We start from the raw sequence: 27,985 nt of genomic DNA on the forward strand, positions 1-27,985 counted from the left end.
TTCTTAGCTCGAGAGGTTCCTCCTAGCATCTCTGTCATTTGAAGCAGAAAAGTGTCCAGGAGCATTCAGTGGCTGCCCAGGAGGGAGACAGAGCACTGCAAGAGCATCTAAGCAGGTAAGTTGGCCCTCCTGCTACTTTTGCCTATTAGGAAATGTCTTTATCTTTTTCCAACTTTTGCAAAACTTACAGCACAACCCTTTGCATGTCTATGCAGAAGTAAATTTCATTGTATTCAATGGGGCTTACTCCCAGGGAAGTGTGTACGGGATTGCATCCTTAGCTTCTTTCTCTGAGCTTTCCTACAGTGGCTGACTGAAGATGCCGGAATGTCCCTCCTCTGTCTGCTTGCACCAGGCTGTCCCCCAAATCCTGCTGTCCAAACAATCCACCTCCCCTCCAGCTTCTGCCACACTGTGGTAGTTCCCAGTTTCCCTTGATCAATATCCATTCTCTCCGTCTGATTGTGCCAATTTGCCAGAGACAATCTCGATTTCTTGATACTTATTGCTGGTCCATCACTCTCCCTGTTTTGTTCTCCGGAGAGATTTGGGACTGCTTGTTAAGACTGCTTGTTGATGTGTGTCCTACATGTCTCTACAAGTTTGGTCTAAGATGGAAGGAGAGGCAAAGGTACCATGACTCCAAGAGCCATGCATGCAACTGGGCTGGGGGATGGACTCTTTCCTTCCGCAGCAGAAGGCTGTTTATACATGATCTCCCATTTATGCTTCCCATTCCTGTTGCTCAGATTCTCTGCCCCCAATCCATGTTGGCTGATCCAGCTGACCATCTTACTATGGAACATCAGAAGGCTTTCAAATGAAGCCTTTCCTAGGGTCTGCCAAGTGGGTCTCATTCCTCTGTTAAATTAAGGTATTTATTGCATGCAGCGAGTTCAGTGGTGCCCCTACGCACATGCGCCATGTCCCAAGTCTGGTTGCATGTGCAAAATATGCATTGGTGACTCCAACTTTTGAACAGGGAGCTAGGACAGAAGCTTTCAGAAGGCCTGCCAGTAGCATGCTCTCCCCCTGCTTTGAAAAGGCATGTTATTAAACTGTGGAACTCCTTGCCACAGGATGTGGTGATGGCGCCTGGCCTAGATGCCTTTAAAAGGAGATTGGACAGATTTATGGAACTTAAGAACATAAGAACAGCCCCACTGGATCAGGCCATAGGCCCATCTAGTCCAGCTTCCTGTATCTCACAGCGGCCCCCCAGGGAGCACACCAGATAACAAGAGACCTCATCCTGGTGCCCTCCCTTGCATCTGGCATTCTGACATAACCCATTTCTAAAATCAGGAGGTTGCGCATACACATCATGGCTTGTACCGCGTAATGGATTTTTCCTCCAGAAACTTGTCCAATCCCCTTTTAAAGGCATCCAGGCCAGATGCCATCACCACATCCTGTGGCAAGGAGTTCCACAGACCAACCACACGCTTGAGTAAAGAAATATTTTCTTTTGTCTGTCCTAACTCTCCCAACATTCAATTTTAGTGGATGTCCCCTGGTTCTGGTATATGCAAGAGTGTAAAGAGCATCTCTCTATCCACTCTGTCCACCCCTTGCATAATTTTGTATGTCTCAATCATGTCCCCCCTCAGGTGCCTCTCTTCTAGGCTGAAGAGGCCCAAACACCGTAGCCTTTCCTCATAGGGAAGGTGCCCCAGCCCCGTAATCATCTTAGTCGCTTCTCTCTTCCATTTCCACTATGTCCTTTTTGAGATGCGGCAGCCAGAACTGGACACAATACTCCAGGTATTACTCCTGGACAAATACTCCTTACCATCGATTTGTACAATGGCATTATAAAAATTCATCACACCTTACAAGCCATAGTGGGTATGTGCAACCTCCTGATTTCAAAAGTAGGCTACCTCAGAATGCCAGATGCCAGGGAATAGCAAAGGATGCAGGTCTCTTGTGGTCTTGGTTTCTCTGAGGTATCTGGTGGGCCGCTGTGAGATACAGGAAGCTGGGCTAAATGGGCCTTTGTTCTGATCCAGCAGGGCACTTCTTATGCAAAGCTTACATGTGTACCAGCAGCTGCCACACCCTTTGGCACATCAGAAATGGATGCGTATTTCTTCATGATTAGTCTGTGGAATTTGTTGGCATGAAATGTGATGATGGCCACTGGCTTGGATGGCTCCAGAAAGGGCCAAGCTCATGAAGAACAGTTCTATTCACGGCTGCTAGTCCTGATAGCTACATGCAACCTCTAGGTTCAGTGGTCCTGCACCACTGAGTCCTACTTGTAGGGGAGCAGTGGCACTTCTCCCCAGCTTGTGAGCTTCCCATAGGTCTGTCTGTTCCTCTTCCTCTGCTAGCAGCACTTTGGAGCTGCAGAGCTGGTGGTGGGACAGACAATTTGTTACTACGGACAGTTGCCCTAGAAACAGAGCCACAAGTGACATCACAAAATGCAAAGACTATAGAGGTCCGTGTACCATGAGAAGGAAAACATTTAAAATGGCTGGCCTAGTACATCCTCACCATTGTTTATCCCCACACTGATCACAGAGAACCAGGTGCCATCATGCAGGCAGGCTGGTTCAGACTAAATGGTCCCAAATGCCTGCATAGTGGAGATCAAGGGTTGACAGCATGAGAACCCACCTGATGCATGTAGGAAGGAATGTCCTTGCAGGAGGCAGACTAGGATGAAGAAGGTACACTAAGGGTGTCTGGAGATGGGGATGCACACACTCAAATGTCAAGGGCCAAGAAAACAAAGCCGCCCCTGCCAGCAAGGCTGGATGAGATAGTGAGGCTATTCTAGTCCTGCGCCTCCCCATAGGACTGGCCAATCAGCAGGTTCTGGGGATCATCCAAGGGGACACCCCTTTAACTCTGACTGCACTGGGACCTTGGAGATCTCCCGAGCTCCTCCACCACCACTGTATTCTCAAACCATCCTTCTTTCCCCCCAAAGCAAACTGTGGCTCACACTGTGTGCAGCTGGCAACAGGAGCTACACAAGCGGAGGCCAAAATACACAATGTGTTCAAGATGCTCTTTGCACCCCTGCTCACTCACCTCTGTTTTGCTCCCACCTCCGGAAATGGCTCTGAAGGGAAGGGGCTGCTTGCATGAGGCTCCCTGGAAAACTTAGTGCTTTGCACCCCCTCTACCTATGCCACTGATACATGCATATTTTTGTGTATATATCTGTGTCTAACTAGCCATCTTTCTGTATGTATTTAGGCATGTGTATACGGCATGCAGCCCATCACAGTACTTAACAAGGCACATCAGAGAATGAAAGTGCAAATATTCCTAGAGCCTTGCGCTCAATGTTTCAACAGCCATTCCCCCAAGGGTATTTTCTGAACCCAGGTGAGGGACAGAAAGCCCCGATAAGTTGAGACGTTGCAGCTAAAAAATTTCAAGGAGAAACCTTCTCTCCCCTGTTCCATTTCATCTCTGATCACCTGGACTCCAAAAATACTCCCAGGAGACTCATCTTGGTCAGTTATGATCTGATTTGCATGTGGCTGCAGCTTGAAGTTGATTAATGCAGTGATCTTGCTGTAGGGGATGTTTTTCCTTTCCTGCCTGTGTCAGGTCTAAGTGGGCATCAATTGCAGGGCTTCGCTTTCTCATTTAAGAAGCAGATCCATTTCATCTCAGGCAGCTGTTTCAGCTCTGCTGCCCTGACAATCCCCGGCATGCCCAGCAGGCAGTCATAGTCTCTTGACGGAAACCAAAATCCTTCTCCCCACTGGGTATGCTTGTAAAAGATCTTAGAGCCCAGGCAGAAGGATCTGTACCCGGCTCATTACATACCTCTTGAAATGCCGATGACTCTTTAATTAAGCAAGGGGCTTTTCTCTGATACACTTGGATGGAGCTCCTGTTCTTGCTGCCCCTTGATTGGACACCCTGTCATATTGTAGTCCTGCAACTGAGAAGTTGATCTTATCTCTCCAGGTTCCCACCCCTTCTGAATATCTTCACTCCACTTGAATATTTTCTTCACTCCAGCAACAGAGAAGATCATCTTCTCACTTTGCATGACTTGTTTAATTAAAGAGTCAACAGCACTTCAAGAGGTATATAATGATTGAGGTCGATCCCTGGGCAAATGGGATCCATCCTGGATTCTTGGGATCGTGCAGCCCTGCTCCACTTCCTCCACTTGGCCTGGAAGGTTGGGAGAAGCAGGTGGAGAAGGCAAGCAGCAGTGGGAGTTTTGTAGCAGTGTAATTGGCAGCAATAAGAGTATTTTAAAATACTGCCTTTAAAAGTATTTCACTCAGGGCCCAATCCTATCCAGCTTTCCAGCACTGATGCAGCCACAATGCAGCTTGAGGAAGCCTCCGTGACTGCCCCCACCACCACAGAATGAAGGGTATCCCATTGGCACAGCTGCATTGGTGCTAGAAAGTTGGATAGGATTGGGCTTTTTATATGAAAAGGGAAATATTGTCAATTTCCCCCTGAAAACCCTGGGAAAATTTCTCTCAAAACAATTAGGATTTCCCCCTCCCCTCCATTTTTATTTCATTTTCCCCATTCCTTTGCTGCAGAGCTCGAAACTGGTACCCGGGTTTTGGGGTCATTTCATCAGATGCAACTGTATGACATCACCATACTCATCTTGTGACATCAACAGGCCCCACTTCCTGATTTTTCAATTTAGTAGTGACCCCTGACCTGTCAACCCTAGGTAGAATCCTGACTGTGATACTTTTCTTTATTTCTCCCTGAGGACTACAGTCTTATTTTTTAAGCTGAACAATATTTATGAAGTGGCCCTGATGAGGGCACCAGCCTGTCTTTGAGCTGAAAAAATCCCAGGTGTGTTGGGGAAGACAGACTGGAATCACTCATTTATATCGAAAACAGCACTCTGTGTATGCTCAGATGTAACCGTCTTATTAAGTTACACATTCCAGACCCAACAGGGCTCAGCCTTGACTCTGATGATATCTTCTGCCCCCTCCCCACAGTTGTGTGTGTCAGCAGCAAGCCCCTCGCAAAGCAGGTTGACAAACGTCCAGATGAAAGGAAAGCTATCAGGTGGATCTCAGTTTTGACTGGAGACTGGCTTTTCAGGCTGTCGGCCAGACCGAGATCCCTGCCCCACAGGGGATCGTGTAATGGGATGATTTACAGGAGCAGGTGTGGGTGCAGGAGAGAGGGGGGCAGCCCTGTTAGCTGCTGGAAAATGTCTTCTCAGCTAACCTTGGGGAGATTATTTTGCCTCGTGAACATTCTGTGCTGGGGCCGAGCAATCCAAAAACAGGAGGGGACAAATTCACATGGGAGCCATACCTGTGGACCAAATTTGCTCCTGTTTTGGCCAGGGGGCTGAAAAAATGGACCTAAGGTTGTGTGATTTTTTTTTTCCCCCCTCCAAGCAACAAATCCAAATTTATCCATGAAGCTTTTGAAGCAGGGAGGTTAGAGACTGCATCATGAATCATGACTTCCTTGGTTCAAATTTCCCCAAAGCTTTGGCCTCCATCTCCCCCAGCTGCAACCTGGGAATAATAATACTCACCTTGCAGGATCATGACAAAGACAGCATCAAGATAATTCAAGTGGAGTGTTTTGCCACTTAGAAAACACTATACCAGCACTAAGGGCAATTCAGATTAAAATAACTGCTTCATATAATAGACCTCCTGTGACAGAGAGAGGGGCAAAGTGCCTAGCAGCTAGCAACTGCCCCTTCTCCTTTGCTCTCCAGTCCACTCTTTTTATGGTCAGACAGGAGTTTATTGGGAAATTGGTGGTTTCCCTGCTGTAGCTACTAGGGCTAAGATGTTTTGGTTGCCTTGAGAAGCCTCCTTCCAGGTTCACCAAGACCCCCAAATGTGGAGGGAGGTCTCCTTAGAAAGCAATCAGTAGCAGGAGACACGGATTTGAGAGAATTCGGTCCAGGCAAGTGAACCAAACAGCCTGAGGAAGACCAGCCTGGCTCCCACGACCAGCCAGAGAGGAAGCAGGTGGAGGCATCAGCCAGAGGACTAAGCTGCAATATGGGGATATGGGGGTGTCTTTATTATTATCGTAAGCTGCCTTAGAGAGCGGTTTAATCAAAAGCTGGGGCAGGAATCTGAAAATAAATAGAGAATAAAGAATCCAGTAAAAAACAACAACACACAAATATATGAAAAAGACTGAACCAAGCTAAAGAGCAAACAGGGCACCGATGTAGAAGAAGCAAACAGGTGCAATGAGAAAGGGAGGGTGGGCAACAAAGATGGTAAGGAGATAAAAATAAAGTAGATTTCCTTGCTGCATTTAGTAGAATGCTGTGCCTTTTTCAAGCACCCACTTGGTCCTCGGGTCCGCATCCTGACATGCACAATGCACGTCAGGTAAGTGGGTGAGCCCCTTTAGCCAAAATTGCATTTGTTCTCCAGGGATGGACCATGCAACAAGCATCGGTTTGTGTGACCTCAAAGAGCCTAGGTTTGAGGAAGTCACCAATGCCTTTGTTTGGATGGTTCATGATAATGTGGGCTTCTTTACCTGTCCTTAACCTGTTCTGGTGGGCTTGGATGTCTAGTTGACTGTCAAATGTCAGTCCCAGCAGGGGGGTGGCAGGGACTAGTGCAGCAATTTTCATCTCATGGCACACTGACAAGGTGATAAAATAGTCAAGGCACACCATCATTTATTTATTTTTTTACAATTGACAAGACACACACCTTACTGCCTGTGGGGATTTCAAATCCCCAATGGCCCAACTAATAAATAACCCTCTGCCAAACACCCACAGCACACCTGTGGATCATTTGGGGCACACCAATGTGCTGTGGCACACTGGTTAAAAACCACAGGTCTTATTATCTAGCGCACCAATTTTCAACCCTTTTCTTTTCATGAGACCCTGACCTTTGTGGGCTTCTCTATAGTCTTTGCCTCTTTGATGTCACCTCCTGGAGTCCCTTCTGGGTTCTGCATTTCTGTTTCTAGAGCAACTGTCTGTAGTAACAAATGGTGTGTTCCTCTCTGGTGGCAGACAAAAGACAGACAATTTGTTACTATAGACCAGGGGTGCTCAAACTTTCAACTTTAGGGATGCTGGACCTTTAACAAGTGTACAGAAGAGAGAATTTCAGCAGGTGCAACTTGTCATCCCACAGATGACAAGCTGCACCTGCTGAAATTATCTCTCCTACACAATTTTAAAGGTCCAGGGTCCCTAAAGTTGAAAGTTTGAGCACCCCTGCTATAGACCAGTGTTTCTCAAACTGTGGGTTGGGACCCACTAGGTGGGTCGCGAGCCAATTACAAGTGGGTCCCCATTCATTTCAATTTTTTATTTTTACTATCTTAGACTTGATGCTCCCCATGTGACTACATTTGGGGAGATCTGTACTTTAACAGGTTCCCATGTATACGCTTTTAACAATGATAGTCAATGGGGCTAACTCCTGGGTAAGTGTGGATAGGATTGCAGTCTAGGATTGTTAAACATTTTTCCTGCTTAATGATCTCACTTCTGGCCATGACATCACTTTCAGGTTAATGACATCACCTCTGGTGGGTCCTGCCAGATTGTCATTCTTAAAAGTGGGTCCTGGGATAAAAAGTTTGAGAACCCCTGGCATAGCCTGATGCTTTTATTTTCAAAGAGGTGCAGTTGGAGAGCTGTATTGCCTGTCTCATCACAAGTCTCTGCTTCTATTCTAGATCCTCTGAAGAAGATGTCTCAGAGGAGCAAAAAAATGGCTTCTAAAGCCAGCCGCTCCGGGAACCATACTAAAGACACTCCGGTTGTTATGGGACCAAATATGGATTCTCTGGGTTTTGTGGCTATGGACAGTAACGTCCCGGGTCTGTCACAAGTCATCCTTCAAAAACTCAACCTGAAGAATTATGGTGAATACAGGTGAGCCATGCTGGGAAGCACAGCTGTGTGAGTGTAGCTCAGGGGACGCTGCAATTCCCAGATTCAATTTTTGCTCAAAAGTGGTTAAGGTTGCCAGTTCAGAGGCAGCCCCAGACATGACATACAGGAGCTGATGTCATACATTTGCATGGTATCGAATGAGCAAAGCAAATAAGCCACAGGATGTGGTGACGGCGTCTGGCCTGGACGCCTTTAAAAGGGAATTGGACACATTTCTGGAGGAAAAATCCATCATGGGTTACAAGCCATGATGTGTATGTGCAACCTCCTGATTTTAGATGTGGGCTATGTCAGAATGTCAGATGCAAGTGAGGGCACCAGGATGCAGGTCTCTTCTTGTCCTGTGTGCTCCCTGGGGCATTTGGTGGGCCACTGTGAGATACAGGTAGCTGGACTAGATGGGCCTATGGCCTGATCCAGTGGGGCTCTTCTTAAGTTTTTATGGCCTGAGGGTGGAACTCCATCATAAAGGAATAGGCGTAAGGGAAACACTTCCTAGTCATATCGTGACACCTTGTCCCAATGCTGCAACACAACTGCTGCCACCTCTGTTGTTTTCATTCCTTCCTCTTCTCCTTCCAGGCCGTTGGGAGGAGGTGGAATGAGGTAGCAGGAGTGCAGATTAAGCTCACTTTTGTGTGGAAGACAGTGTGAGGAGGCAGTGGAAGTGACCTTTGCTGTGAAGCAGCTAGAATTATGCAAAGGATGGATAGAGGGATGTTCTTTTCCCTCTCACACAACACCAGAACAAAGAGACATCCACTAAAATTGAGTGTTGGGAGAGTTAGAACAGACAAACGAAAATATTTCTTTACCCAGCATGTAATTAGTCTGTGGAACTCCTTGCCACAGGATGTGGTGATGATGTCTGGCCTAGATGCCTTTCAAGAGGGATTGGACAGATTTCTTGAAGAGAAGTCTAGCACAGGTTACAAGGCATGATGGGTACATGCAACCTCCTGGTTTTAGGAGTAGGACATCTCAGAATGCCAGGTGAAAGGGAATGGCAACAGGATATGGGTATCTAGTTGCCTTGTGTGCTCCCTGAGGCATCTGGTGGGCCACTGTGAGATACAGGAAGCTGAACTAGGTGGGCCTCTGGCCTGATCCAGTGGGGCTGTTCTTATGTTCTTAACTACAATTCCCAGAATGCCTTTGCAGGTCTTGTTATCTGGTGTACTCCCTGGGGCATTTGGTGGGCCGCTGTGAGATACAGGAAGCTGGACTAGATGGGCCTGTGGCCTGCTCCAGTGGGGCTGTTCTTATGTTCTTAACTACAATTCCCAGGAAGCCTTGCAGGTCTCTTGTTATCTGGTGTGCTCCCTGGGGCATTTGGTGGGCCGCTGTGAGATACAGGAAGCTGGACTAGATGGGCCTATGGCCTGATCCAGTGGGGCTGTTCTTATGTTCTTAACTACAATTCCCAGGAAGCCTTGCAGGTCTCTTGTTATCTGGTGTGCTCCCTGGGGCATCTGGTGGGCCACTGTGAGATACAGGAAGCTGAACTAGGTGGGCCTTTGGCCTGATCCAGCTGGGCTCTTCTTGTGGTGGGGACATCCACCCTGACTGACCATCTTTCATAAGTGGTGGGAAAGGAGAGATGGTGGAGGAGAAGGCAGTCCTTTTTCCCTTCCAGTAGGAGGAGGTGAGCCCCTCCTCCATCCTCTCCTCACTCGCTTGCTACAGAAAACACATAAGAAACCTGGGCTAGCAGCCAGGTAGGCAGTGTGGGGCACACCATCCCCCTCCAACCTGCAGCTCAAAGCAAGCGTTTCAACCAGGCTTGTGGCTGGGCACTGCTTTGTGGGAATTCTGTCCGCGGCAGTCACCCTCAGGCATGCCAGCATCACTCAGTGCAACTTGGGTTTGCAGTCATGTGCAAACCTGTCGCTCAGCCTTCAGACCAAAAGGCCCCACTTGCACAATAGTTTCATAGCAATGCGTGTCGGTGCACCTGCTGGTATCGCCATTTTGCAAACTTGGTTTTTGAAAACTGCAGATGCCTTACTGTTTGGTGTTTGCCCTGCTGTCAAATGCAGTGTTTGACCTTTTGTCCCAGGTCCAACCTGAGGGCTATACATGCATGTGTGAATTCACAAGAGAATGTAGGTGCAAAAGCTGGTTGGGGGGGCAGGGATGAGAATGGGGAGCCATTAAGAGTGGCTGGACTTTCCAGCAAAACCATGTATTGGGCTTGCCAATTCCAATTACCACATGCACAGTGCAACAGCTACCCCTTTCTGCAGTCACCCAACCACTGGCATGGCTCCCTTTGACCTGGGGCCGACTTCTTACAGGTCTGCAATAGAAGGCACAAGGCCATGTGCCAATTTCGGCATCCGATCCTATTTTGAGATGTTCCAGAAAATGGAGGACACGTTCAAGTTCTGTGTGGAGTGCAAGAAGCTTCCAGAAGCTTTGCCTGATCCTAAAAGTCTGCGGAGATGCAAAAGGTAAAAAAACAGAAGTTGTTACATGCTCCCCCCCCCATTCCCTAAGTTGTACGAGAAGTTCCAGGGGTGCTGGAATATCTGGGTTCTCGCCTCGGTTGTAGGAGGGATCTCTGGAGAACGATGGAGTCTCAGTAATAAAGACTTTATTTATGTACATACGCAGTTGACCATTTGGAAACCCTGATTTTTGGTTTGCTCTCCCTGGTTCATTCTAGCTTCTACTCAGTGGCGTAACTAGAAGGGGTGCAAAACATTACGTTTTGCAGGGAGCCTCACAGCAGCACGCAAAGGGCCCCTCTGCCTCCCCTTCAGAGCCACTCTACGCAGTGGGAGCAAAACGGAGGCATACACCAGAATGGCTCCAAAGGGGAGGGGCTGCTTGCACACCACGCCAAGCCCCCCTGCAAAACCAAATGCTTTGCACCCTCTCTAGCTGCACCACTGATGCAGGTAATGGGCAAGCAAAGGGGGTTGACGTTGCCCGTTTGGGAATGCTTCCTGGGCCATTAGCGGGCCTCTGAGAATGAAGCTATGTGCAGTCCAAACTGAGGGGCTGACCCAGAAGAAAATATGGTCAGGAGCAGCCTGAGGGATGCTGAACTTTAAAGTCTTCAGTCCTTCGCACACCTGCCTGAAAATAACAGCCCAACTCTACATGTGGTTGCTCAGAAGCAAGTCACATGCTAGTCCATGGGGTTGACTCCCAGGAACTTGTCTTGTTGGCATCCTTCAGTCTCGGAAGACTATGGTATTGCACTCTGAATAGTGTTCTGGAACAGAGTGTCCTCTCCAGTGCATGAAGCCTGGGTAAAGTAGATATGAAGGATAGACTGTTTCCCATGCAGCAAATCCCCCCTCTCCACGTCGCTGAAATGGTCCAATGGAAAAGTAGAAGCTAATATGGTTGGTTCCAGCGGCGTCGCAGGAGTTGCCAGAACGTGACTGTGTTCAGCCATGAACTGCCTCAGGGACTCCGGCTCCGGATTTTGCCTCGAGGTTGACTCCTGAAGCCTTTCCCATAACTGGATGTAGCCACAAGGCGGTGAAGGTTTGGGATCAGAGTTTTCCTTCTCTCAGATGAGCTGCCTTCCCAGGCTGACGAGTCCCATCTACCCGGTGGCTGTTTAGTCGCCTCTTACGACAAGTACAGCCAAACTGAGGGCCTATTCTTATCCCCAGCCCTCAGGGGAAGGGAACTCAGACTCCCAGGAACATGTGCACAGGATCACAAGTCTTGTAAGTCTGGCTTACTTCTGAATACACAAGTTGAGTAGGCAGGATTGCACCAGGAAGCAGAGTCAATGACTAGATGTCTCTCTGCTGCTGGACCTCCCCAGACTGTGTTGACCAGCAGAGTGGCAGGTGTGCGCTCAAGGCTGCTTTCGTTTTTCAGGTTGGAGATAGGAGGAAGTGATGTTTCCAGCATGCCTCGAGCAGGCTACCAGCATGGCTCATTTAAAAAATGACAGAATAGCATCCCGTCCTTGAAAGCAATTGTATGGAGGCCACCATGTTGCTCCCATTAGAAATCAATGCGTGGAGATGACCGTCTCTTCTAGCTCGCGGCATTTTAAACTGCTAGCGTGACGGGCATGCTGTAAGATGAAAAAAGAATGAAGCTTAAAGTTGTGCCATGGCTCTTTAGTGAGGAACCCTGGGAATTGTTGCTCCTTGAAGGAACATGAGCCCTCCATCCAATAGGTCTAAGCCCCCTTGAGAAGCTGCAAGTCCCGTCATTCTTTGGGGTGTGGGAATCTGAGTCATGCTAATTACATTAGTTTGATGCTATTTTGAACTTGTGGCCTACAAGGAGCTGCTCAGGAATACACTCAGGGTCACCTCTCTTCCCTGATTGCCACAGCTCCCACGTCTGTCTTCTGGTTCTCTCTGTGCTGGTTTACTGTCGTCGTCGTCGTCCCCCTGCTCATCTCTTCTCTCCCCTCCTCCCCACCACCATATGCATGGCCAAGGTCTTCTCTCCAAAAAAGAGAGTGTACAGATTTGTTACTAAGCAACAACTTCTCCCTGCTGAAACAGATCGTCTAACTGTGTCCAGAAGACAACACATTGACCAGCACTGGGGCTGAGCACTGACTAGCCACCCAACAAGCCCTTCTTCCAATTCCCAGTGCGTGAGATGGCCTATGGATATCTGGTGAAGCAGTCTGCCTATGCTCAGAGGCACTCTTTTTATTATGCTGGTTTTTGGAAACCAGCACTCTTTTGCTGGTTTTTGGAAAGAGGTCTCTGGTTCTTGCAAATAGGTCCCAGGATGCATCCCTGGCAAGCAAGCCCTGACAGAACCAGGTATTGGGTGACAATAAAGCCTGCTTTCATGGATACTGGAGTCATTGTGGGTTTTGTGTCCTTACCAGGTGCCAAAATGTCTACTACTGTGGCTCGGAGTGTCAGCGAGCCAACTGGCCCAGCCACAAGAAATTTTGCAAGAAGTTGAAGCTGGCCTCCCATGACCGACTGGTGGAATGGCTTGTATTCACAGGTAGGAAGGCCTGCGGTGGAAGCAGCAGAGGAAGCAGACACAAGACCTACAACTTTGCAGAGATGTTGCAGGCAGCTCATCAGATCTCTCTTGAGGAACATGTCTCTGGGGTTTGGATAGCGCATGCATGCAAGACCAATGGCTCTTTAGAAATGTGCACATATAAGTTGGGTTCAGAGAGTACTTACTTCTCAATCCAACCGGTTGTGTGTTGAGATACAAGGAAGGGTACCAGGATGCAGGTCTCTTGTTATCTGGTGTGCTCCCTGGGGCATTTGGTGGGCTGCTGTGAGATACAGGAAGCTGGACTAGATGGGCTGATGGCCTGATCCAGTGGGGCTGTTCTTATGTTCTTAACTACAATTCCCAGGAAGCCTTGCAGGTCTCTTGTTATCTGGTGTGCTCCCTGGGGCATTTGGTGGGCCACTGTGAGATACAGGAAGCTGGACTAGATGGGCCTATGGCCTGATCCAGTGGGGCTGTTCTTATGTTCTTAACTACAATTCCCAGGAAGCCTTGCAGGTCTCTTGTTATCTGGTGTGCTCCCTGGGGCATTTGGTGGGCCGCTGTGAGATACAGGAAGCTGGACTAGATGGGCCTGTGGCCTGATCCAGCAGGGCTGTTCTTACATTCTTCTGTTCTTATGAGGGGTGCCCAAGAGTGCCTGGCTCCTGACACACTGACTCTGCCCCCTCCCCAAAATGTGCACATGTGGCCAACATGTGTACAAATCATAAGTTCAAGTTGCAAACTTGATTTACAGACTCAGAGCAAGAAATTTACCTTGTAATTTTATCTCATATGCTTTGGATTTTACATGCGCAAGAGGCATTTGCATGTTCTGTCCCTGTGGGGATGGCAGATAGGGGGAACAGTGCACCAGATGGGCGAGGAGGGCAGAGAGACTTGCACCATCCTCCATGCAACGGGCTGAATAGAGAGGTAAATATTGTCCGATTCAGCCCATAAAGATACCTGCTCACGTAGTATGATGTTTAACAGCACAATCTTGGGCATCTTTAGGTGGAAGGAAGTTCCACTATGTTCTGTGGGGCTTACTCCCAAGTAACTGAGCCCTGGATTGCAGTTTAGGAATGTGAACGGAGAAACCATCAACCCAGTGAAGATTTTGAGCTAGTTTGGCAGCTTTTTGAGGGCTGGGGCAAAATTGGGGCTAGAAGCAGAACTTGCTGCCAGTGGCACTCATCTGCTGGGTCCAGAGTCGCAAATCTCTTGTTGGTGTGAATTTTTCATCATAGGTGACATTCCTTTCCCCACTGGGCCCTGGACAAAACGCTTCCCAGAGGTGAAGGGCTGGGAGGACTGGTTTTCCATGCAGGAGAACCTGGACGAAAAGCTGGACTCCGTCATGACGGGGCGTTACATGAACATTCTCTGGGCCAACGCGGGGAAACCGAAACCGGACGAGGCGGAGCTGCTGGAGTCCGTCAAGCGGGTGACCACGGACTTTGTGTCCAGGCCGGTCACGATTGGCCTGGGCCTGCATGCCTTTCGGATAGATCCCTGGGCCAAGCCAGTCACGGTGCACGTGGTCGGGGCCTCTCACGTGGAAACCCTGGGCGCTCGGGTGACCGACTACGACGAGTTGTCCCGCATGTTCCCCAAGCACCAGGGCATCGAGGTGGTGATGGTGGGCGTTGAGGTGGTTGATGGGCCGATCATGAGGCCTCCCTTGGTGGCCTTTGGGCCCCGGGAAAGAGTCTACCTCAGCAGCTACAAGGGCCTTTACCACCACTTCTGGGAATCGCAAGTGGAGGAGCAGCAGGCCGCGCGGCCCGACCTCGTGGTCGGCTTCCATCCAGGTATGTGGCTCCATTGCTCCCCTCTCTGTCCAAAAGGGTTCCCATTTGTGCCCAACCCAGGGTTGGCCTTAGGGCAATTTGACCAAACTGGGCCCCTGCACCTGGAGGGCCCCACACCCCACTCCTCTGCGAGGAGAGCATGGTGAGTGGAACATGGCCACTGGAGTGCCCACCCTCCTGCCTGCCCTGGGTCCGATTGGCTTGAAATCCCACCCCCCACCGCCCCGGAAGCAGTTGGTAGTGATCCCGCTGCCGGGTGCTTCGCTGCTGTTCACCCTAATGCAGGGGTTGGGGGCCTGCAACAATGTTTTGCATGAGGTCCGCAGCTCCATAAGCCTCCCTGGCTGGACACCAGCCAGCCCCACCTGCAGACAGGCCTGACCCCAGCCTCCACTGTGGCTGAGGCTGCATGTCTCCTTGTTGCTTCGTGGTAAAGCAAAGCACACCTCTGTTCCTCCCAGAGCCAGCAGGATCATGAAGTGTGCAAAGGGGATGTCTTGCCGCAGCTCCTCCCCACTGGGCCTTGCACCTGCTTAAGGCTAATTAGCTTCCCTTGTTAAACTCACAAGTGCAGCAGGCAAAATCCAGTCCAGTCCCAGTCCAATAAGTGCAGATTGCCAAAGCAGAGTCCAGAAATGATATGCCAGGTCACAGTCCAAGGTCAAACTCCAGTCAGGTCAGGTCTCCTCTGGATCAGGTATCATCTCCCTCTGGATCAGGGTAGCCTTTGGTCCTTCTGAAGCTGCCTTTTATCCTTGGATGTCTCATAATCCAAAATGCAGCTCAGCTGTGAGCTACCTTGTTAAGTCCAAATTAGGCTCAGCTGAGCCATCTCTTCAGTCCATGTCCATTCAAAGTCCCATCAAGGTCAAATGAAGCTCAGGTGTCCATCCAGGTCTCCACTGGCCTTGATTGATTACAGCTGTGGAGACAGCCCTGCCCTTCCCAGAGCTGTCAACCAGCTGTCAAAACAGGGAATCACTGTCAACACCACATCATCCACCTGATGATCTTCTGATCTTCCATTACAGGGGACAACACTGACTAGCATAGGGAAAGAATGGGGTCTCGGCCCCCTCCCCAACTTTACAGGGTTTCCCAAGAGCAACTTCTTTCCCCTGTGAATAGAGCCAGCCCCTCTCTGTTGCTCTCGGCCCCAGAACCAGCCAGGAATCAGAGAGGCTCTGAGCAGCTGAGGGCAGCCATTCCTTCACTTGATAGAGAGTAGGCAGGCAGCAGCAGTTGTGAGGTCCCTGCAGGGCGCCCCATTGTATCTCCTCTTTCTCCCCACAACCCCCTGCCTCAGGTAACTACCTTGCCCACCTTATGGGCAGAAAACTCTGAGAGTGTCGGGAGGAGGAGGCCCAGGCCAGCTGGGACTAGAGTCACGGTGGGATGTGGAGGAAGACTTGGTTGGCCAACATTTGAGCAGTCACCTAGCAAGTAGCTTCGTGTAAATGGAAGATAGGAAGTCAATATGAGGCAGATTTTATGCCAAAGGTTGAGGTAAGGGATTGGTTTAGAGACGACTGTGAGCAATCTAATTTGGCAGCTGCTTTCAAGCCAAAGTAAATGGATCTCCTGTATCATGTGTGGTTTGGCTGGAGGTCTTTCTGTCCTCTCCCCAGGTCCAGTTCAAGGGATCGCTGCCCTTTTTGATTTTGCTTTTCGTAGCCCCTGCAGTGGTTCCCAGAGCAAGCGAATCACACCTTCGGGTGCTGGGGAGAAACGATCTATGTTCTTCCCCCCCCCCCCAATATTAGGAGCTTGCTAATAGCAGCTTCCTTTCCCTCCTCCATCCAAGTGAATGGAGACCCCCATTTACCTGCATGCAGTGGGAACAAAGGAATGCATTAATGAAAACAAGGGAGGAGGAGACAGTTGCCCTATCAGTCCAAATCCTATGCCCCTCAAAAGGATTTCACAGCAATGTAGGAAGCCAGAGCATTGGCTCATTGCTGCTTACAGCAACAGCCTCCTAGGGTTTCAGGCAGATGTCCTTCCTAGGCTACCTGGAGATGCTGCCAGGGATTGAACCTGGGACCTGCTGCCACTCCGCAACAGCCCGCCCCCTTATTAGAAAGTGTTACCCCTGAAAGGCGGCATCAGCATTGTGGAGGCAAGGGGGCTGCGGAGAGAGAGGCCCCCCTCCCACTTCGACTCAGTCCTCCCTGTGGCCAATCAGAATGTTTTTTCTTCTGCTTTACAAAACCCATTTGAGAACTCTCTGCCCGCAGTCTGGGGAAAAGCGCCCTCTGTGCCTAGAAGCAAAGCTGGAAAGTGGACAGTCCCTGCTTCCACACGCATCCTTTTCAAGTTGTGCCGGGAGGAGCTGCCAAGGCTTTGGGGGCTTTAGAAAGGGAAACTGACAGGGAGGGAACAGCGTTCCAGCAGCAACCTGACCTTTCTGGCAAGAAATGCCAGGCCGGCGTAACTCTATCTGCAAGGATTGCGGCGGGTGGCCTGGTTAGCACTGGGGAGGTCTGGTCTCTGCCTGCAGGCTGGGAAGACTGTCGGCTGCCTCTGCCATGAGACGACTGAGGTGGTCACCAGGCAACATGAGTGGGTGCTGGGCGGGAGGAGGGAGTTCCTGCTGCTCACCTCCACCTACCCACCTCTGCTACTCCTTTGCCCTCCCAGTCCTGAGATTTGCAAAAGTTCAGGGGACCAGAGAGGAAGAGAAAGCATGGAAGAGAAGAGAGTCATGGACTAGAGCAGTGGTTCCCAAACTTTGAGCTGTAGCTCCCTGGGAGGTTGTGGAACTCAGCCAGGGGAGCCGCAGAATCCTCACAAAAATGGTTGGCAACCTTCAGTCTCAAAAGACTATGGTATAAGCCTACAGCACCAGGTATTCCCAGGCGGTCTCCCATCCAAGTACTAACCAGGCCTGACTCTGCTTAGCTTCCGAGATCATGGTATAAGCCTACAGCATCAGGTATTCCCAGGCGGTCTCCCATCCAAGTACTAACCAGGCCTGACTCTGCTTAGCTTCCGAGATCATGGTATAAGCCTACAGCACCTGGTATTCCCAGGCGGTCTCCCATCCAAGTACTAACCAGGCCTGACTCTGCTTAGCTTCCGAGATCATGGTATAAGCCTACAGCACCAGGTATTCCCAGGCGGTCTCCCATTCAAGTACTAACCAGGCCTGACTCTGCTTAGCTTCCGAGATCATGGTATAAGCCTACAGCACCTGGTATTCCCAGGCGGTCTCCCATCCAAGTACTAACCAGGCCTGACTCTGCTTAGCTTCCGAGATCATGGTATAAGCCTACAGCACCTGGTATTCCCAGGCGGTCTCCCATCCAAGTACTAACCAGGCCTGACTCTGCTTAGCTTCCGAGATCATGGTATAAGCCTACAGCACCTGGTATTCCCAGGTGGTCTCCCATTCAAGTACTAACCAGGCCTGACTCTGCTTAGCTTAGCTTCCGAGATCATGGTATAAGCCTACAGCACCCGGTATTCCCAGGCGGTCTCCCATTCAAGTACTAACCAGGCCTGACCCTGCTTAGCTTCCAAGATCAGACAAGATCGGGCATGTGCAGGGTAACAGTTGCCTGCTGTCCTATGTGTTAGGGGAGCCATGACCAGTGGCCCACAAGGTCAAGGGAGCCACCAGTTGCAAAAGTTTGGGAACCACTGCCTGGTTTGCCACTCTCCTCCCTTTCACACTTTCACTCAGCTCCCCTTTCTGTTCAAATGCACAGAGTCAGAGAAGGAGAAACAGCCTTGGTGGTCCCCAGAAGAGCTGGCACAGGGTTTCACAAAGTGTGGGGTCAGGAGTCTACACCTGGTAGGTTGCAACCTGGGCTCTCCTGCTCACCGTTTCTTCCAGAGGGCTCCAAATCAGAGGCCTCTTTTGGGCCAGCATCCCACCTTATTGACTTCCACAGGCCAAAAACTGGCTTCCAAAATCCAGAAGTGACTTTCTGAGGTTTCTACTGGCCATTCTGAGACCCCCATAGAGTGGGTTGCTGGCTTGGAGGAGGTCTCCAGGTTCTCATAAGAGACGGAGTAGCACATCGTGACCTGCCAGGGAGGATGAGGTGGGTTGTGGTGCCATAGGGTTTGGGAACTGCTGACCTAGCAAATGGATATCTCGACGCATACTTTTGGGGTACCTGGAGCCCTGTGGTCCCCTCTTCTACACAAAGACCCTGAGGCAGCCACCTACAGTTTTCAAACCCATGTGGGGTTACTGTATCATTTTCTTAACAAAGATTTCCACCCTTTATTTAATTCTTACTGTAATGCCATTAATTTTACCCACCCGGAAAGCCTAGGAGTTTTTCAGGCTTCCGGTGTAAACTCCCTGGAAAGAAGGCTACTGGAGTGAGCTCTTGCATCAAATTGAGAAGATTCTTGGGCACTGCAATCGTCTGGAGCTGTTTACTTGTCTATAGACACGTCCACTTGCTCCTCTGGTTGAAATGAAAGCACCCAAATAAATCTAACCTGAATGACTGATATTGGCTCACTTCAGAGCATTAAAAAAAAAAAGTGAAAGCAGAAATTTACGAACAAGAAGGTTCCCCGATTACACATGGTATGAAATTCAGTTTGGCATGCTAACAAAAGGTGTTTGAAGTCATTTGGGAGCCTCTTCATCCCAGGGTCCCAACGCTCTTGTGGGCTCAGGGTGCTGGGGGGGGGGGGAGAAGAAGAGAGGGTTTGAGAAAGGCTGTTTATGGAAACCTGTTCTTAGGGTCATCCCTAAATCTGTCTCTGAGCTACTGGAAATGGAATGCAGTAAATAGCAAGCAAGAGAGAGCAACAGCATTTTATCTCCTGGAGAGCAGAGCCGTGCCAGCCACGGGGACGGTAATTTAACTCATTGCCGCAGCAGTGGTTGATCTTCGAAACTAGTTTGACCCCAGGCCAGTAGGAACAGGACCCTGTTTGCTTCCTTTGGGCATTGTTGGGTTTGCTCCTGTTTGCAAGTGCCATTCCTATGGGCAAAGTGACGTTTTCCAAGAGAGTGCCCTTCCTGCCATTGTTCAAGACATACATCTCTCCCCCCCCCCCCAGTTTTGTAGTTTTGAAATCGTTTTGCAAGCTGGATGCAGAAGCCGGCAGTGCTTCATCCTCTTCCGTTGATTCAACGGGCCCCAGAGCCATGGCCTGCGGCATGAATCGTTTTTTGCCCAAGTACCCGGCACACACTAATCCTCGGGAAAGTAATGAAACTTGAACAGTCAAGTGGCAAAAGAGACTGGACACACTGCAGCAATTCGTGGAATGTGGCTTGTTGCTCTTTATTGGGCAGTGATAATTCCAAGCCATCCTGGACAAGCCTTCCCTGTCTCTTGCTAGCGCAGAACATGGGGACCTTCTGGCTCTGATCCAGTCAGATGCTCAGTGCTCCAGTTCTCAGGTTCTTAATAACTGATGATTCAAATTCTTCCATTCTTATTCATAGAGGTTTGCTAAAAAAAAACATCAATATATGGCTTAATTCATAACACAGGGCATGAAGCCTACAAGAAGTAATCTTGCTCGCTTCTCCCAGAAGCCCTTGCTCCCAATCCCAGGTGCCCGGTGCCTCTTTGTGGAAACCAGATCAGAAGTGAAGGAAAGATACTCTGCACATGCTGCGGTGTCCTCTCTCCTAACTATTCATGGGCTCGGCATCTGTGGATTTCAGTATCTGTGAATGCTGAGCCCATGGCTAGAGGGCCTCAAAACACTTCCTGTACTCGATTGGAAGGCACTTCCGGTCGTGTCCAGGAGGTGATCTGAGGACTCCTCATGGATTTAATTATCCACAGAAATTGGTTTCCATTGGGGGGGGGGGGTCCTGGAATGGATCCCCCATGAAAACTCTGGGCCCACTGTTATTTGCACATGCTTCAGGTTTGAGCCCTGGAATCAAAAACTTCCAAGAAGGCCATTCATCCCTATTGAGTGACTCAGAGCTGATCCTCAAACTGCTGGGTTTTCAGGCTTCATCATTCAGCCCTGGCCACAATACCAAGTGCCTCCAGCAGCAGCACCTCTCACAAATCCCAGAGGCTGCACAGCTGTCTCCGTGGAGGCTCTGCCTTTTCCTCTCAGCTGCTCAGTGCTGACAGTGCGCTACATGGCACCAATTAGACTAAGCAGTAAAGGGCTGATTGATTGATGGGGCTAGTCAGCTCTTCGACATACCAAGCGCTAAAGAGCTGCTTAGGTGTGGAAGAGCGGCAGGGAACCGTCAGACACTCAGCCTCCAACAGCTCAGGTGATCCTTCCTGAGAGCCGGTTGGCACATCACAAAATCTGCTGGAATCCTGCATGTTCATTGCAGAATGAGATACTCATGCACACAGGTTTTGTGCTGTGTTTGTGCACATAATGTGACTTATTTCTGAGTAGACATGCCTAGGATTGTGCTGTTTAGGACTAAATCCTAACCAGCTTTCCAGCACTGGCATAGCTGTGCCAATGGGGTGTGTGCTACATCCTGCAATTGGGTGGTACTCACGGAGGCCTCCTCAAAGTAAGGGAATGTTTGTTTCCTTACCTCTGAGCTGCTTTGCCCTTATGTTGGTGTTGTAAAGTGGGTTAGGATTGCTCCCTTAATCAGTTAAAGATTTCTGTGTGGCCTGGGCTAAATCACTGGCTAATGAATCCTGATTTCCTTCTGGTTGTCCAACCCCATTGCTTCCCTCTCGTGTCCAAGGATGGGACTGCACAATTTGAAATGCCACCTGATGCCATCTTAGGTCCACCACCTCTGCACTAAAACCAACCAACCCATAACCCTTACTGTGTTCATCGCACACTGCAGTGATACTCGGGTGCCCCCAATGCCTGAATTTCACTGCAGTGTGCAAATAGTGCAGCAAGGAGGGGAATTATCTGCTCCAAGCTTGAGTGAGCATGAAACTGATGCCACTTGCATCGGCGGCAGGTTGGAGGGACCCTGGTGAAAGGCACCCCAAATCTGCCACCCCCTCCCGGTCTGCCACCAATGCAACCCGCTTCAGGTGGCTGTACGGCATCACTCAAGCCTGAGCCTCTTGTTCCAAAATGGCTTTTTATTCAGGCCTCTCTGAGGCTGCCGTGCAAAACGGACAGGCCTGCAGGCTGGAGACTGACAAAATCCCTTGATAACAGACTTCTCAGTGCGGGGCGGGGGGAGTTATTGATGTGCCACTTTTGGACCCCGAGCCCATTACCTCAGCCCAGTGAGCCTCAAGTTGGGTGGGTCCTTCAGAGACCTCTTGGATACCTTCTTCCCATTGGCTGGCTCTTTAGAGGAAGCAATGGCTGTATAAGCAAGAGAAGGTGCAGTTCTAAGGCCTGCTTTAGAGTTGCTCTGTGTGTGTTTATATTGGGTCGCTAAAGGTATTTCTGTTTCTCTCACAAAAATGAAAATTAAAAAACAAAATGTTTAAAAAATGCCATTCCTGTCCTCTCCCTTTTTGAATCCAGAAAGCAGGAGGCAAATGAGGGGCAGAAGTGGGCAGGGTGCACTGGGTGCCCCTCACCAATCCACCACCCCAGGCAACTGCCTCATGGATAGGCCGGCTCTGTTCTAGGTTGCAGGAAAAATGGCTGTTCTGAAGTCAAGGGAGAGGCTCTGCGGGAGCAAGCACTGGTCTCCCTTTCCCACCCACCCATTGCTCTAAAATTGAGCCCCAAGTCTTCAAACTGAGGACAGACTTCTCAAGTCTGCCCAGACACGGGGCAGCCTCTCGGTGCGCAGCCCCCTGACATGTTCTCCTTGCAAGCTTCAGTCAGTTCACACGTCATCCATCAGGTTGGTGGACGCTTTGCAGTCCTGCCTGCCCAGCGCAGGGATGGGAGGAGACTGGAAAATGTTCCAAAATGCAGGCTGTCGGTTGGAGGGGAGAGGCGAGGGGTCCTGTTGCATTCCGGGGCCGTGAAACGTGCCCCTATCCAGGAACAAGGCCCCGTCCCAGTGGCATTCTGCTAGTGTCAGGCTAGTCATTCTAGGGCAGCGAAATGCCGCTGGCACCACCAGCTTGCAGAATGCCAGAGGTCTTTGCAAATGGGGACTGAGTTCCCCTTCTGCCCATTGCTGCTGTACAGGCTCGGCCCCGTTTCATGCCAGATGGCACACATGGGACTCCAGGCATCCTTGGCCCGACAGCTGCGCAAACAACGGGCTCCTTCGCCGTTCTCCCTCCCTCCTGGGGATGGTCCAAAATCCATTCTCTTCATGACAGGGAGGTGATTTATTCCCGGGCTCAACAGAAGCTCATTTGAGCTTTGGGACAGGGCAGCAAAATGCCCTGGGCACACGCAGTCTGTGGCTCACTAAGCTGGCACTGGGGACTGACGACCAGAATTTATGTTCGGAAGAACCTTTGACCATCATTCCAAGCGATTAAGCCTTGTGGACGCATGTATGGAAAGTTTGGTTCATGTCTGGCCCGGGCACATGGCTTGGGTCCAGTCTCCACAAACAGCGCATGGGATGGCCAAGCGGGTCCTGGGCTGTGCCATTTCATAAGGTGAAGAGCTGACATATTTTTGAACACCGTTCCACAAAAGAAAACTTATATCACATTGCAGTATTTCAGGGACAAGGCTAGGCTCGTTTTCCGCAGGCTGTGTTTATTTCTTCATGGTGCGCATGCACATTCAGTCATGTGACTCTCCCTCCTCTTTCCCAGTCTGATGCGGATCCCCCAAGCACCACACTGGGCATGCCCCAAAGCCGGTCAACATGCCACCCCCACTATGAGTGCCCAGCACTCCCCATGCACTGTTCACCTCTTCCGGTGCTCAGCCAGCGCTCGGATGCTTCAGAGGGAAATGCAGTCCTGTAGCCATTCCTTGTCTCCTCCTCCTGCCACAGGTTTCCATGCCTGCCCTGACCTCATGGAGAGCTGGCTCCCCACTCTGCTGCTGCTCCGAGACTACAAGATCCCCTCGCTCTTCTCCGTGTACAGGTAACACATGGCTTTTCCATTCTGTCCTGTTCTCCACTCATTGGTCCTAAGTTGCATAGTGGCTGAATTAAAGCTACAACACTGAATTCAGGAGCTATGTGTGCATTAGGGCTGGGAGGGCAGCAGCAAGGGAGAGCACCCATATTATCCCAATAACAGTATACCTCTGTTATTGGGGGGGGGGGAATTGCCTTCCTCTCTTGCTTGTCAGCTTCCCAGAGGCATGCAGATGGCCACTGTGGAAAACAGGATTCTGGACTAAATGGGCCTTTGTGTTGCCCCAGCAGGGCTGCTCTTACATTCTAATTGGACATCAGAGTGATGATGGAACCTCCATGGGTAAGAGCAGTGTACCTCTAAATACCAGACATTAGCGATAAACAATGCAGCAGGACTGTTGTCTTGATTCTCTGCTTGTGGGCTTTCCAGAGGGCCAGTGAGAGAAGTGGGCTGCTGAGCCCAAAAGACCGATTGTGTCCTTGCTATAACCAAAACTATTGTGTTAAAACAAACACCACTTCTCCAGTATATGTGGCAGCAGAAATCCAGTTTTTTTTTTTGTTTTTTTTTAAAAAGGTTAAATGCTTACCTGGACGGGAAGGTTTCCACTGCTTGCCTGAAAGTGGTGTCTCAGACCTGATGGATCTCTGATTCACAGGACTAGAAAAGATGTTGGAGCCTTCTCCTAAGGCTGTAACCAACTCTCCTTGCTTCCTTTTCCAGTGAGCAGGAAATGAAGCATTCCCTGAAGATCTTGCTGGAGCTGGAGACAGCAATCACAGGCTGTGGGACCAACCCCTTTGCCTCCCTCAAACCAGAGCAGGCCTACTCCAACCCCAACAAGGCTCCTGTCTACAGTAACTCCCACTACCTGATGTTCTATGGCCTGTCCCGTCCATCGGATGAACCCGACATAGGAGAGCTGGAAGAGGAAGCCAGGCATTAGCAAGGGCAAAGCAATTCACCATTACAACCGACAAAGGGTTTCCTTCCCCATACATTTTAATGCTCTAGTCTAGACACTTTAATGATGAATTTTAATACTCTGGGCAGAGATTCCCATTAGTGGAGTGGTTAGCTGGGTCACCTAACTCTGTTCTGTTTGCTGTGACCAACAGTGGTTCCCCAAAGACTTCTTCTAAAGCACGGATCTTTCCCAACTCTGTTACTTAAGATGGTTTTCAGAGAGATGCCAAGAGCTGCACATGGGTGCTTCTGCACGTGGAGCATGTGCTCTGCCACTGAGCATTCCTTCATCCAAAAGCCCACCTCTCGTCTGCTGCAAGGCAGGGTTCATGTGGTTCCCCACCCTCCTGCTGATCTCTCAGCCTGCATGTGGGACGGCAAGATCTACCCACCCATCTGGGAATTGCTGTAATTATAGCTGTTGACTCAGTCCCTTTGGGGGCTCACCAGTAGGACCTCATCATACTTGCAGAGATGACCCCTGGATAAGGGACGAACAGATCAGTCGCTTGCCAGAGCCATGTGACGACGGCAACGGAGTCGAGCCAAGTACATAAACGCTTTCCGCGCCAAATTGCCTTTATCGCTCCATGTTTTTTTTTAATAAAACACAACATACAGCGCTGCTGCTACACAGATCACAAATTATCTACATCGGATTTTCCACGCCAACCTCCCCTTCCCACCCATTGTCAAGCCTGAGAAACAGGAACAGGCAGATGTCTCATGCACCAGAGGAGAACTGGTCCCCATCAATCTTTGCAAACTGAAACCTGGCTGCTTCAAAATATGCAGGTTCCACATGTCCTCTGACACCTTTTGTCCCACACCCGGGCTTGAGTCTACCCCACCTACCCCCATAGTTATGGCAGACCGCAGGGGTCTGGGTAATCTGCCGATGACTAGTTAAAACACAACACCACTGAAGGCTCACTCTTCTCCTTTCTGTGAGGGTTTGCACCTCTCTTGGACAGATCTCCAAGCCAGCAGCTGACAACCAGACATGAGAATCATCCCCCCTTGTTCACCACACCAGTCTGTGCCCATCGAGTGCTCCCTGGACCACCATATCTCTTTTCCAGTCCTAGTCTCTAGGAGGCCTCCTTGCCTTGACTGACCCCCTCAAACACTCTGTAGCCATTTTTGTGCACTAAGACACAAATTGTAGACACTGGAGAAGAGCAAATGACCAGAAGCAAGGCGCCAACACCTGCAAAAGGGGGGAAGGTTGGCAGGGAGGTTCCCATGCAGGGAACAGTGCAACTCAAGAACTGTGCTTGTACAAAGAGGGTCAAAGACCACATTAAGACAACAAAGGTTTACGTCTGAGGAATCCGCAACTTCGCCCAGCAGCCCTTTCCAGCTGGAGCTGCCCACCTGGTTTTCCGCAAGGCAAATTGGATGCTGGTGATAGCAGGAGAGCTGGCAGCAAGGCAGGTGGGTGCTCCAGCCTCTGACTGCTGGACCCTGAAAGGCATTAACACCCCCCCCCCCCGCAAGGAGGTGCCTCTGCAGACCTCCCTACTGCGGTGGCAAGATGGTTCCAAAGGCACAGGAGAGAAGGTCTGTTGGCTGCCACAGAAGGAGATGGCTATCTGGTGTGCAAGCGAAAGAACTGGCTGTCCAGCAAACCCCAAAGAATCCCCTGAAGACAGATGGTCCTAGTCTTGAGGATGCCGATCTCCCCGAATGCTGGCACCAACCCACAGCCATTCTAGCCACACAATCCTTTGCATGTCTACTCAGAAGGAAGCCACACTGTGCTCAATGGGGCTTACTCCCAGGAAAATATGTACAGGATTGCAGCCCTGGGCTGCCGAAAGACTGTGCGGAATCTACCTTGTGCACTGTTCAACATCCAGTTCTTTGAATGGAATACATTATGCAAACAAAGCAAATGCGCTGCTTTTGCCCCGTTTCCTGGGGGTCTGCTAGCCCAAGGGGAGGGAAGGGAGATGCACATCAGAGCCGTGCAGAAATTCTGGCCACCTGAAAGTTCAGTGCTTCTGAGGCACTGCATACCAGCAGCAGGGGAGCAACACTAGGGGAGTGGGGATGCCTTCACCTTCTGCTGTGGGGCTTTCCATAGGCACCTGCTTGGCCACTAGGGAAACAGGCTGCTGAACGAGGTGGGCCTCTGGCCTGATCCAGCAGGGTTGTCCAAGGGTTCCTGCCAAGTCCTAGCTTCTAAAGCCTTACTGGGTGTTGCTTTTACTTGCAAGCTGCTTCCTGCAGTCATGAGGGCTAGAAGCTTGCTTTGAAAAAGAAAAGGGGAAAAGAGCTAGGATGAAGAACATAAGGGCATAAGAAGAGCCCTGCTGAAAGGCCCGTCTAGTCCAGCTTCCTGTATCTCACAGTGGCCCACCACGTGCTTCATGGAGCACACAACAAGATCCCTATATCCTACAACAAGATCCCTACAACAGATCCCTATATCCTACTGCCACTCCCTTACCCCTGGAGGTAGCTTATTTCTAAAACCAGGAGGTTGCAGAAGGAGACTACTTCAGAATGCCAGATGCAAAGGAATGGGCAACAAGATGCAGGTATCTTATTGTCTTGTGAGGCATCTGGTGGGCCTCTGTGAGATACAGGAAGTTGGACTAGATGGGCCTTCAGCCTGATCCAGTGGGGCTCTTCTTAATCCCAGCTCTCCATCCCCCTTTTCTAAAGCAAGCTTCTAGTCCTCATGATTGCTCTCTTGGTTGCAGGCTCCAAGGATAGCCTCCCTTAGGGGATTCTTAGAATGCTAAACATTGTGCCTTGCTACCAAATTCCACCTGCACGCAGGAAGACTATAGAATCGTGCCACAGACAGAACCCTGGGTACTAGAGGGGGTTTCACAGGGCACAGTCCCACAATCGACAGGACTTTCCTAGCACCAATGTGAATCCACTGGTGTTTGCTAATATATGCAGAACTCTGATATAAGCCTCAGTGGTGTGTTAACTCAGTGGGGCATCCCAACCCATAAAATGGAGCCAAGCTCAGGGATTTCCTGCTAAAATAGCAGGACAGAACTTACTGGTGTAAAAATCCCACATGTTTTTCCCTTTAAAAAAAATCAATCAATAAAAAGGAAACTCTTGTCATGAAAGCCCATTACAAAAGGCTGACTGCCCTTGACTGCAGCCATCTGAACTGGCACCTCCACTCAATTCGGCCATGGGGTCTGCAGGCGTTGACCCCCTTCCTGTACTATGACCCTGGGCACTTTCCTGCTCTCTTGGTCACAGGCCCAAAGGATTGCCTCCCTTAGGGGGCTCGTCTCTCTCTCTCTCTGGGTCGTGACATTGCCCAAATAATCCTGGGGATGCCAGTATTGTAAGGCCCTGAAAAACCTCTGAGAAGGAGCCTGAGACAAGTTCTGGGGTTTTCTGAGGAAAGGAGGGGGACAATAAAACCCGTTTAAGTCTGTACTGTGGCCCTGTCCAGTGTTCCTTCCACAGTTGCTGGC

The 27,985-nt window shown here is 50.1% G+C and overlaps 2 protein-coding genes and 1 pseudogene across 3 annotated transcripts in view; 1 reads left to right on the plus strand and 2 right to left on the minus strand.

Moving 5' to 3' along the window:
* The window catches only part of CFAP70 (cilia and flagella associated protein 70), a 43,594-nt gene extending 40,896 nt beyond the window's left edge, over positions 1-2,698 (minus strand). For both annotated transcript variants that reach the window (XM_066640373.1, XM_066640374.1), the window contains exon 1: positions 2,626-2,698. The gene's annotated coding sequence lies outside the window, so the exon portion shown is untranslated. The remainder of the gene's footprint in view (positions 1-2,625) is intronic.
* On the plus strand, positions 1-27,926 carry MSS51 (MSS51 mitochondrial translational activator). The gene is made up of 7 exons (XM_066640375.1): positions 1-115; positions 7,660-7,858; positions 10,177-10,332; positions 12,708-12,832; positions 14,092-14,655; positions 23,468-23,561; positions 24,285-27,926. The coding sequence occupies exons 2-7, from the start codon at positions 7,674-7,676 to the stop codon at positions 24,505-24,507; spliced, it is 1,347 nt and encodes a 448-aa protein (XP_066496472.1). The 5' UTR covers positions 1-115; positions 7,660-7,673; the 3' UTR covers positions 24,508-27,926.
* Positions 18,103-18,223, minus strand: LOC136634020 (5S ribosomal RNA; annotated as a pseudogene).
* Positions 27,927-27,985: the final 59 nt, after the last annotated feature.

This window comes from Tiliqua scincoides, chromosome 13, assembly GCF_035046505.1.
Source record: "Tiliqua scincoides isolate rTilSci1 chromosome 13, rTilSci1.hap2, whole genome shotgun sequence".
In the NCBI taxonomy this organism is placed as follows: domain Eukaryota; kingdom Metazoa; phylum Chordata; class Lepidosauria; order Squamata; family Scincidae; genus Tiliqua; species Tiliqua scincoides.